The sequence below is a fragment of the Lates calcarifer genome, linkage group LG1 (assembly GCF_001640805.2).
Source record: "Lates calcarifer isolate ASB-BC8 linkage group LG1, TLL_Latcal_v3, whole genome shotgun sequence".
In the NCBI taxonomy this organism is placed as follows: Eukaryota; Metazoa; Chordata; class Actinopteri; family Centropomidae; genus Lates; species Lates calcarifer.
The window spans coordinates 4818429-4830560 of record NC_066833.1 but is presented as its reverse complement, the minus strand read 5'-3'; the positions used below and the strand labels follow the sequence as shown (position 1 = coordinate 4830560).

General features: G+C 41.3%; 1 protein-coding gene across 3 annotated transcripts; it reads left to right on the top strand.

The window, feature by feature from the left end:
- The first annotated feature begins 1264 nt into the window (after positions 1 to 1264).
- Positions 1265 to 8654, top strand: tent5c (terminal nucleotidyltransferase 5C). Of its 3 annotated transcripts, XM_018660698.2 has the most exons (3): positions 1265 to 1371; positions 1605 to 1695; positions 2973 to 8654. In XM_018660698.2, the coding sequence occupies exon 3, from the start codon at positions 2995 to 2997 to the stop codon at positions 4144 to 4146; it is 1152 nt and encodes a 383-aa protein (XP_018516214.1). In that variant the 5' UTR covers positions 1265 to 1371; positions 1605 to 1695; positions 2973 to 2994; the 3' UTR covers positions 4147 to 8654. The 3 variants fall into 3 exon arrangements, with proteins under 3 accessions (XP_018516214.1, XP_018516216.1, XP_018516215.1); XM_018660700.2 differs by lacking the exon at positions 1605 to 1695 and having other exon boundaries at positions 1266 to 1371; XM_018660699.2 differs by lacking the exon at positions 1265 to 1371 and having other exon boundaries at positions 1532 to 1695.
- Positions 8655 to 12132: the final 3478 nt, after the last annotated feature.

The window sequence follows — 12132 nt, the reverse complement described above, 5'->3', positions numbered from 1 at the left end:
ATTGACACTTTTATTTACTTTGATTTATAGAGAAATCTGTCAAGACCAGCAGCTGGGGCACTGAGAGTCTCTTTTTTTTCCCACAAAATGTTAATGCATCATACACTGAACAACTGACAACACTGTTGTGTGATGGCAGCTTCAGGAGGAGGTTCAGATGTGTTTTTATACGATAGTTCTGGTACAAGATAAGGTACAGTGACTTGTGTCCTGGTTTGCAGACACTAGTGTGCACTACATGACTGAGATCACACATACTGCATTAGTTTAAACTATTTTCTACAAAGAATGGATCCAAATAAGTTGAGAAAAAATGTCTGCCACTGCAAACTGTAACAGAACACATTCTGCTGTTTGGTTTTTGTTTAGCAGTCTTGATATGTTGTTAGTCAAAGGGTGTTAGTTGTATTTTATTCCAATTGCTTCCATTTTTTTCCTGAGGCAAGTAATTAATACTCAAAACTCAGTGTGCAAATTGTAAGAAAATGGTGAGAATGTATTTCATTATTACCTTAAAACAAAAGTAACATATTAAAATAGCTTTTCCCCCCTGACCAACAAACATCTTGGGTTTACTACCATAAAGTAGGAAAAATTACATTTGAGAAGCTGATACTAGTAAATTTTTTTCCATTTTGCTTAAAAAATTACTTCAACTAACTAATCAGTTATCAAAATCATTGCCTGTTAATTTTCTATTGATTAATCAACCAATCATTGCAGCTGGTCTTCTTTCTTATTTCTAAGTGCCCAGGAAAATAATGAAATAGCCATGTGTTTGGCTGTCAATAGGGACCCAAGACCAAGTTAATCTGGCAATGCACTCAGCTGGCAGTTTATTAAGTAGTCTACACCTGCTAAAACAAATGCAGTCCAATACAGCAGTCACTAACTCTTACCTTAATGAAGGTTATGATATTAAGTTTGTGTTGGAACTGTTTCAAGGATGTGTTGATTTAACTTTAAAGGTGTTGCTGTTTGTGATGCTGTTGAATTGTATTGTGTTACACCAACAGGTATTTCTATTATTTTGTCCATCCCCTTTATATCAATGAAGATTAAAGGCTAAATATAGAAACACCTTTGTGTAACTCTGCAGTTCAATAGCACCACAAAGTGCAGCCTCCAAAATGATCATACAGTTGAATCAACACCTCTGTAAAACATTTTTGAAGTTTAATGAACCCAGCTGAATGTCAGCTGAATTTTTAACCGCTGCCTTTGAACTGAGAACGTCGGCGACGCTCCAGGTTGCTTAGCAACGGAAAAACCTCGTCGACCAATCAGACGCGTTGCTCGGCGCATTGGCCCAGTCAAACTCGACGATTTCACAACTGTGTGATCCGCTGACGATGAAAGTTGGACTTTTTGGTAAATATCTACGTTTTGTGTTTTACTTTAACTGTGAAATTAAATATATTGCCCATATTGGACTTTTAAAACGTAAAACCCATGCTACACAGAGGGACTGTGTCGTGTCACGGCTGTGCATCTGTCTCTGTGGGTCGTACTTCGGCTTTATAAAGCAGGCGTGTCCTGAGCAGGGAGAGTGGTTTAAACACCGAGGTTTGAACTATTTGTATGTGTGTGTCTCTTTCTCCCAGGCAGTGGATTATGTGGAGGCGTCTGCACGTATGCCAAGTTAACATCTTCTTTTTCGGACTTTGAGTGCTTTCAGAGCTCGCATTTGGAAACGTATGTACCGCCTTCATCTATCACTTCGACATTTCTGTCAAGGGAAGCCGTACTTTAGCTCCGAAGTTAGGAATGTAACGCTAAGTTAGAGTGGCTCAATTAAAAGTTTACCCAAGCCGTAGCCATGATTCAAAAGCGTGACCACCAGGATATTTTAACGTAAGACGTAGATTATTTTAACGTCGTTCTAAACATGCTGACTTACGTAACTTTGCTGAATTTACAGAGGGATTCATTGCCATATGGATTGATATTGATTCGAATTGGACGTTATCAAACGATCTTAACGAAAACAAGGTAGTTTTAAAGGCCAGTCTGGTACTAGTTTATTAAAAAATAAGTTAGCACGGAGTAACATTGGAGGTTAGAACAAATATTGCATTTTTAACGGGTAAATTGATAAGTCAGCTGGACCAAATAATCACCGCTGGTGTTTTGACGAAACGTGTGTTACTTGTCTTGTTAAAGTTAATTTAAGAATGTGGTTATTTGTGTAGGAAAACAGCAGCTTTATTGCACTTTAAGGCAGCTAGCGTGGTGTTTGTGTCTCAGCGGTTCTGGAATAAAAGCCAGGCTCGCGCGGTGAGCTGTTCTAGAAGCCTCACGCGCTCTGCCTTTTGCAATGACTGTCACGGAGAGCGAGCAGGTTGTCTCGTGCTCGCATTCTTCCCCGCTTGTGTTGAATGGGGTCCTGATGCTGCTTCTGCTGTTTAACGATATATATATTAACGCTGGCAAAACATCTGTTATAATTTATCACAGGTATTTGTGGTCTTATCTTATAATAGTAGGAGTTGTTTGGCATTCTGCAACGAATAGTCGATTTAATCCATCAGCGAATCGACAGGAAAACAATCTGCAACTATTTTAATAATCTATTTGAGTTATTTTTAAGACTCGAATGTCGTTGTATATGATATAATATCTTTTTTTTTTTTTTTTTTTTTTTTTTTTTTTTTTTTTTTACTATTTATTGGACAAAACAAGACATCTAAATACGTTACCTTGAGCTTTTGGGAATTTGAGGCAGACATTTTTCTTTTCACAATATTCTGACGTTTTAATCTTTTAAGTGCCAAAGTAATCAACTGTTTACAAATAGCTGTTATTCACAGCCCTTAGTTACTGTTACAAGTAACTCAAATCAGTTAAGATATCTTGTATTGATGTAAAAGTAAATGGGTTCAAAGTGATCTGATGTAGAAAGTGATTTTGTTTGGTTTTTGTCACATTTGAAGCCATAACAAATACGTTTTTTCCCTCTCCTGCCACTTTAGTTAATCTGAACTTTGTAAGAGGATGGATAACAAGGAGGAATCAAAGAGTTGTTCTGTCAGTGTCCTGACCTGGGAGCAGGTGAGCCGGCTGGATGAAGTTCTGTCCGAGGTTGTACCTGTTCATGGACGGGGGAACTTCCCTACCTTAGAGGTGCGGCTGAAAGACATTGTGGCGTGGGTGCGAGCCCACCTGGAGCTTAGTGGCATCAGAGTAAAAGACATACGACTCAATGGCTCCACGGCCAGCCATGTGCTGGTACAGGATATCGGCTGGAGCTACAAGGATCTGGATGTCATCTTCAGGGTGGACCTGCCACACGAGGCAGAGTTCAGGCTCATTAAGGACGTGGTGCTGGGTACCCTGCTGGACTTTCTGCCCGAGGGTGTGAACAAAGAAAAAATTACACCCATGACTCTGAAAGAGGCTTACGTCCAGAAGCTAGTCAAGGTCAGCACAGAGCAGGACCGCTGGAGCCTCATCTCCCTCTCCAACAATAATGGCCGCAATGTGGAGCTGAAGTTTGTTCACACAATACGCCGGCAGTTTGAGTTCAGTGTGGACTCCTTTCAGATTGTGTTGGACTCCATGCTTGCCTACTACGAGCTGGCACAGACACCCATGTCACAGGCCTTTCACCCTACTGTGAGAGGGGAGAGCATGTACGGGGACTTCAACATGGCGCTGAGCCACCTGCGTAACAAGCTCATTGCCACCAAGCGGCCGGAGGAGATCCGAGGCGGCGGCCTGCTGAAATACTGCAATCTGCTGGTGCGGGACTTTCGGCCTGCCAGCGAGGAGGAGTTCAAGGGCCTGGAGCGATACATGTGTTCACGCTTCTTCATCGATTTCCCTGACATTGGTGAGCAGCAGCGCAAGGTGGAGGCCTACCTCCAGAGCCACTTCATAGGTGAGGAGAAGAGCAAGTATGACTACCTCATGATCCTGCGGCGAGTGGTCAACGAGAGCACGGTGTGTCTTATGGGCCATGAGCGGCGGCAGACCCTCCACCTCATCTCGCTGATGGCCTTCCGAGTGCTGGCAGAGCAGAACGCCATCCCAGATGCGTCCTGCGTCACCTGCTACTATCAGCCAGCGCCTTATGTCCGAGACCACAACTTCAGCAACTACTATGTGGCTAACCAGAACATTCCAACATGGCTGCCATGTAACTGACAAAACACACAAGCGGAAGGATGTACAGGGCACTGCCACTGCTGCATTTGAGAAAAGAGAAGGAATTTAAAAAAACTCCCAAAAAAATTTAATATAGAGGCAATAAATGCTATGTTCCTCTCAAGGCACAGTTATATTTAAGTGGACAAGTGTTTTGCTTTGTTTTTTGCAATCCTTTCTCATTCCTTATCTACAGAGGTGTCTAGGTCATTGAATAGAAAGTGATATTTTAATTGTTATTTGGGTTTTTTTTTCCTCATCATGTTTGGTTGTTTCCCTGTTTATCAACTTTATTCTTAATGGAGTTGTGTTTTGTGCCTTTACCTCCAGCCCCCACCCCCCAATAATTTAAGTATTGGCTGTTTTGTGAAGAAAGGGAATAAGACAAATTTACAGCCTTAAATTTGGTTTTCTATTGTGATTAAAAAAAAAAAAAAATGTGAAAAGGCAGAAAAAATAGATAATATTGAAAAAATAGTGTTATTGGGGAAAAGGTTTCAGCCAAATGCCAATAAAACAAAAAAATGCTGAGCACTGGTGTTAACATGTTTAGGTCACTTGGGAGGGAAGAAAGGTGGGGCATTAGTAACTCACACTCACATCAGAAATGAAGGGGAGGTGAGAGAAATCTTTGTTTTAATTCATTTTGACATATAAATATCTGCTCACAGACCTTTGTGCTCTCCTTAATATGCCGGCAGTGCCTGTGATTTGTAAACGATGCAAGAGAAAATGTGTGTATTTTTATTTTCCACTGTGAATTTCAGTATAGGACAAGCTCCTCTCCCCCCCCTTTCTCCGGTTTACTCAGCCCTGTACTTTTCAGTCAGGACTGCCTCAGAGTGGAAATCTGCAGTGAGATAGTTCAGATCTCAGATAGTCGGGCTCCTGTGTGTCTGAGGAGTTTATTTTTCTGTGTTTTTAAGTCACTTCCAAAGCCTCACCAGTGACCTCCAGATGTCACAATCTTCTGGCTATTGTGGGAGGCTGACTGACAGGTCAGAGTGCACATAGGCCCGTTGAGAGACCGGGGCTGGCCTCGTTGCCTGGAACAAGAGCTGGCTGGGAGTCCTGGAGTGACAGGCTGACTGGCTGTCCCTTCCCTTATAAGGTGCAGCACATGGTGGGCCCTGCAGGGTCGTCCCTCACAACCATTGCAGGCTCGACAGCAGCCCTGAAATGGGATCCTCCTCTGACGCAGCTCAGCAACTGGCTCTCAAACTGCAGGCTGTCTATAATTATCCTCTTTTCTTTTTTTCCCGGGGGAGGTACCTTCAGAGCAGGGAGCCAGGGATGGGTGTGCGAGCAGTAGCAGCAGCAGCAGCCCTGCCACCTTACATGTGTGGGAGCTGAATCACTTCCTGTCCTCTCTGGTGCCTGCTGGGACCACGCAGTGTTTGAACCCCTTTTGTGGTCATGGGAGGATAGACACCACAGAGTTCAACTGGTATGTTAAGAGAAACGCCAGCATGTCTGCCAGAGGGACACCACTCCCATTTTGGACTAGGACTTTGATTTATCATGGAAGCTACATCTGACTTGAGCCACAAGCCCCCCACCCCTACCCCACCAGCTGTGATGTAGTTGCTCCCCACCCCAACGTTTATAAATTTCTATTTCTAACCAAGTCTATTACTAGCTGTGAATTTTGAACATTTGCAGTGTGGCATTACTGGCAGATGGGCTAAGCTGTGACCTGTCAATATGTCCTCTTCCCTTCCCTGACATCATAGTATCCAGGTTTGAGACGAGAAATGTTTTTCTAATATAAGTGGCAGCTGCTATGTGTCAACCCCTCCTGCCCCTCAGTTCCCCAGAAGCCCTCTCTTATTCCAGCTCAGTGTGCTGCTGCTGCTGCTGCTACTACTCATCTCGCTGTGTCTCATGTTTATACCAGATAACCAGGAACATATCTTATCTAGCTGGCTCACAGCCCCTGGCTGGTTGGAGAAAAGTCAGAGGAAGGTCAGCCTGGCCTCTTCTGCAGGTCACGCCCAGGGGTCAGGACATGATGTGCTGGCTCAGCTGCTGAGCTTTGGTATGGGAACTGCCATAGTCTTTTGTTTTTTTTTTTTTTTTTTTTTAAACAAGTGAGGTGCCTGCACACTTTTCTCACTCTGGACCAAAGCCAAAGTCTGCTTTACAACCAGCAACTGCAGCACTCAAGTGCCTTTCACTTTTTGGAGAGTGATGTAGCTTTTTAAAGGGTTTTTTAATGGCAATCAGGAGGGTAAGAGTTGGCAAAAGTTTTTTTTCTTTTCAGCCCCTTTAAAGCCTATGAAACTCAATTATGATACAAGATTGTCATCACTGTATGAGATAATGGGAGAATGCATACATTTTTGGTAGGGGAGCAAAAAACCTTTGGTTTGAATTTGAAATTTGAGTTTTGTTATTTTATTTTTCTTTTACTATGTTTTCCCCTTATTTTTTTTTTCTTTATGTTCCAGTCCTAAACCATACTTTTCCTCAAAACCCCTGTGTGTAGTCATTCCTATCTGTCTTCTCAGCCATTTTATTTTACTTCCTTCTTTGTCTTTTCATACAAGTTTGGGCCTTGCTGTCACTGGCAACCACATTGACTTCAGTCACACATCAATGCCTTTTGAAATTCAAATTTTAATTCATTCTGATTGTCTAAGCAGATGTTATATATTCACACCCTTAATTTAACAGACTGCCAGGCATTTGCAGCTCTGCCTGCTCTGAAGGAACCAGGCTAAATTAGTTTTTGCGGACAGTCCTGTCCACATTCAAACCAAAGCAATACCTGAAGCGAGCCATACTGTGGCACAGTAGCTGGAGGTCACCCAGCAAGAGACCCCCAACTAACAGAAGCACTTTAAAGAGGCCTTGTTTTACTCCAAACCCAGCCACCTGAGTGGAATGTAAATAAGCTAACGTTGTCAATTTCTGAGGATGTTGAGCCAGTTCTCAGGGACATATTGTGTTTTGAGGGCTTTGTTTTGTCCCTATTTCATTTTTGGTAGGGTGAATTGGTTTATTCTCCCCTTGACATTGAGACGTCACTTCCTGATACTCCCCTTCATTTTGTGTCTTGTTCTTTCTGTGTTAATTGTAACTCTTGACTCTCCTTCTCCCAAAGTAAAGCAAACTAACTTATTAGGGTCGATCACACCTGAGGTGGCCAGCAGACTTCAACTTGCTCAGGCCTGACAGAGTGCAGGGTGTTATCTGTGCATCCATATGCTGTGCAACCCTACCACTCAGTGGATAGTCCCATCATAGTTTAGTGTTAACACCATACTCTTAAACCTAAAATGATCTTTGCCTTGGGGACAAAACATTGATTTAATCCCTTTCCTGAAATTGCACTCCTCAGTTTAATTATCTCCTTTGAGTGATGATCAGTTGTTTCTTTTCAGTGCTTGGAGCCACATTCAAAACCAGATGTCTGGTCATGCTGCAGCTCATAGTAGCAGGTTGAAGTCTGCTGTGTGTGTGTGTGAGGACTAGTCTCTTCATGAGCTCGCTCACTAAAAATAGTCGAGGTCAAAGAAAATGCCAGTGTTTCTTGCATTTTCTAGACAGTGGGTGGTGAATGCAGCCTGGAATGTAAATCCTCTGCTTTGTGTGTGTGTGTATGTGTGAGTGTGAGTGTATGTATGTGTGTGTCCACCCTAACTTCACGTGTTTACGGTTATTTTTCTCTGATGCCCAATAATGTGTTCCTGTTAACGAAAGCTTTACCTCTCCCACTAGATGAGGGTGGGATGCAGCAGGGCTCACGTTAAATCACTTTGTTCGTCGGGGTTGACATATATATGTACAAACTTTTTGTGAAGGAAAATATGTTTAAGAAAAAATAGGATGAAGTGTATTTTGCTTTTTTTATTTTATTTTCAGACCCCCCCCACACACACTTTTTTCTGCTGTAAACTTGTCAGTGTTATTGATCCTGTTGCTTCTCGCTCACCTCGCCTTTAGTCACCCCACTTGTTTGGACCTCTGTTTATTAGTGCAGTGTGTTTAGGTTTTTTTTTTTTGACACCTGTAGATGTACTATTTGCTGGAGGTTTGTGCAGAGAAAGCTGTTAGATATTTAGTGGTTACACTTGTCTAAAGTACAAGTCTTACACCATAGGAATGTGATGGAGGCCCTCTGGAAGCTCTCCTACAGATTCTATATGAAGAGTTGTGAAGTCTTTTTTGCAGCAGCAGATTTGTGTTTACATTAACGTGTGGTGATGTGTGTGCTTGTTTGCATGTGTGTATGAAGGGGATGCCTGTGGATATACAAGTTTAAAAAGTGGGGAAAAATATGAAATTTTGTGGCACTATATATTTTTTGAAATAGTTAATGCAAAAAGAGCTTTTTTTGTCAGCTTTGTGATTATGACAGTGACTTTGATGGTTACAACCATTATACTATTTCATTTTTCAGCACTTTTACCTCACTTGAGTTTTTTCCTTTGAATGGAAATGTTCGTGTACATCAGGAAAATGTGTTTGAAGAGGAAATAATGAATAAAGAGGATTAAATGCAATATCTGCTTCAGCTGTTTCTGTTGACTAGAATCTCATCTGTTAAGCTTTGAAACAGATTTATCCCAAAGAAACATGTTTTATTTGTAAAAATGTTTCATCATGCCTGGCAGGTAATACTGCTTTTTCTGTTAAACCCAAATGCACCCTCCAACACCACAATAGTTTATTTTTGAGTATTAAGTATTTTATTTTATCCACAAAATAAAATGCAATTCATGTGTCCTAATTTCATTTAAGTAAATGTTTATTGTGAAACAAAACAGGTTGACATTAGAGTGCAAAACAAGTGCTGTAATATATAATACAATAACACAGTGCAATGCAATGCTACATATACTGTAAAGCAGTAAAAAATAAAAGCTAATACAGTACAGATGCAATAAAAGAGGAAAATCCTCAAGGATATGGCACCATAGTTTGCAGAAACCAGAATCTATAAAATTTAGGCAGAGGCCCAGGGGATCGAGAGGTCAAAGAGCCTATTCCTCTCATTTATCTCTTCCAGGAGACAACTCAGTTCTGCTTTAAAATGTCTTCACTGTTAAAATGACAAGGAGGTCACCCTGACACCTTCAAGAATTATGTGCATATGGGGAACCTCTGTGCCTGGTGCCAAATTATCCCATGTTGCCATATACATATATATATATATGTATATACACAAGGTGCTGATAGCATAAGTAATTACAGTGTGTGCAGTTCAGGGGTTAGATGATACTGTGTAGTACACTGCTCCTAGGGTGGGGTGTTAGTGTGTATTGTATTAACAACCATTTTTTGATATGTTATTTGGAATTTCCTACATCTGGCTAAACTTGCTGTTAAAGGACCAGTTCACCAAAATTACTGTTTTTATTTTTAAGTGCCGCCATCACAATACAATGGTGGTGAATGGGATTGTGCTTGTGCTGTTTGCAACTTTAATCCAACAACAATTTCTATAAACAGACCACCCATTAATCTGTCAACAGATTTAATGAGGAGTATTTCTTCAATAGAACAAAGTGATGAGGATGAGTAAGAAAATGTGTTTATTTGGGTGGAGACACAATAAATAACCCTCAAGTACTGAATGATGGCATTCTACAGTAAAAGTGATTTACACATGACTGAGACACTAACCAAATGCTTCCATCCAGTGCCATTTTGGTTCCCTGGCTTCTTCACTTCAGTCTTTTTGCGGGCATCATGATGGTGACTTTAACCGGAGATGTTTTCCGTCTCCATCACTGGAGAAGTGGTTTAGTGGGGAGCTCAGTCAGCTTCAGCCTTCAGAAATTTAAATCTTGTTCTTGCTGATCTGGGCACAGTGGAAAACACCCTTCCCCCTGCCAGAGTTTTTATTGGGTAATAACAGCCCTGGACATTGCTTTAGTGAATACCCTGTTTTAGAAGTTTACTTCAAAGTGTAATGGCCTTACAGTACATCTACATCACCATTTATGCTTATAACTGAACATGAAAAGGACATTTTCAAATGGATTCTGTTCTTTTGTCACACAAAAGGAAGAACAGTGTGTGTGGTTGGAAGAGTGTTTTTCTTGCCACACATGTTGTGTAGTCTGCTTATCCATCCTCTGATGGAGGCTGTCAAAGCTGCTCAGGCAGGAAGCCCCCCCTCCAGCTTTGAGTCACCAGCTACCATTCATAAAATGCAGTGACATATCTACAGGCAGTGACTCACTGTGTAGGTGACGCAGAAATGTGCCCTCACCAACCCCTTTTTCCATCATTCTCTGTCCATGTGCTGATGCTGCTTTATAGTCTGTATTAACCTTTAATTTCTTTAATCCAGCCACGACTCCCCTCCTCCTACTCCTCCTTCTCCTCCTCCTCCTTTAACTGGTTTCATGTCAAAAAAGCTGCAAAAAAAAACTCTGTAGAGAGTTCTCTCTTTATCTTGAAATACATTAAATATCTACTTTATTCTTTGAATTTTTATTTAATCCCTGATATGCAGGGCACAGAGTCTGCTTCAGAGTCTCTGCAGCTGGACCAGTCTCTTGAAAACACTCTTTTCCCAAACAGCAGTTATTAATATCACTTGCAAAGCAGCACCTGGTCCCTCAGTGCTCCTAACTGTCTGGCAAAGCTGCAGTGTTTCGGACAGCCACACTGTTTTTTATGAAACCAACTTTAAGAGCCACAACAGTGAGAACGTTTTCTTTGTCACAGCTCAGTTATGTCATGTGCACATCCCCAAGCCAAGAGAGTCATGTCAATAAGCTGCCTGATGCCATAGTCCTGTACCCAGGTCTGGTAAGTCTGGTAACACTGCTATGTGAATTGGAAGCAAGAAGGTTCAGAAAGACATAATAAATTGATGCAGTGACACAAGCCATTACCATTGTGAACACCTGTTCAGTCAGTACCTGAGGAGAAGTGGTGGTGGGAGATGAGCTGCTTGTTTCTGTTGTCTCACACATCTTTTACCACGTTTACACCACACATACACAGACACACACACCAGCAAGTGAAATTTCAGACTGAGAGCCCAGACCTGATCCTCCTCAGCACTCTCTGTTGGCCATAATTAACTGTAAATGTTTCTTCTGGTTCATTAAGTCATGTTCATGTAGTCTCCACAGTCTGTCACAGCTGAAACTTGATTACTTTGGTGCACTGACAATGAGCCTAAAAGATGGCTCAAACCTTTTTCCTCCTGTCCCTTCTGTTTTCCTTATATTTCTGCCATTTTCTTATTTGTCTTTCTTTCGTGTCTTTATACCTTTCCCCCATCTCCTCTGAAACAGTTTCAGTTCACCCAGATTACATAAACATGCCATTTTCAGGTACCGCTAGTCTAGTAGTATCTAGTCATGCAGATAATTTTGGTTTTTTATTTGTTCACATTTTGACATATCAGTCTATTTGTGCCACCACACAAATACAATGGAAGAGGGCAATTTTTGGAAGCTCTACAGTTTTATGGAAGATAAAAAAAGAAAAAGAAAACTGTCAAAACTCTGGATCATTTAACAATCTACAACTATCTACATGACTACTACTAGGTTGTCTATAACTCTACTGCTTATTATAAGGACCAGTGTGTAACATTTATGGGCATTTTTGGCAGATACGAAATCTAGTATAATCACCTTAAAATAATAATCGTTGTGTTTTCATTCACTTGAATGAGCCATTTATATCGACATAGGGAGTAGGTCCTCTTCTGCCATGTGCTGCCACGTTGGTGGCAACAGTGGTCTTTTGCTTGTGTACAGAAGACGAAGAAGACAGACAGAAGATAGAAAGAGGAGAGTACATATCAGCTATTAGCTACAGTGTTACAGGCTAACAACTACATACAATATCTAAATATAGTTTTATAACCAAACCTCTTCACTTGATTAGTTGATGCAGCAGTTGACATCATTTTTGGGGTGAAGAGAGGGGTATTCACACGGTTGCAATCTGTGTTTTCACTGCTGGATGCCACTATACCCTGCACACTGGTCTTTTAAATAACACTATCAT

Excerpts from the sequence above, each read along its gene's own strand:
- tent5c (XM_018660698.2), top strand. The coding sequence starts at position 2,995 with ATGGATAACAAGGAGGAATCAAAGAGTTGTTCTGTCAGTGTCCTGACC.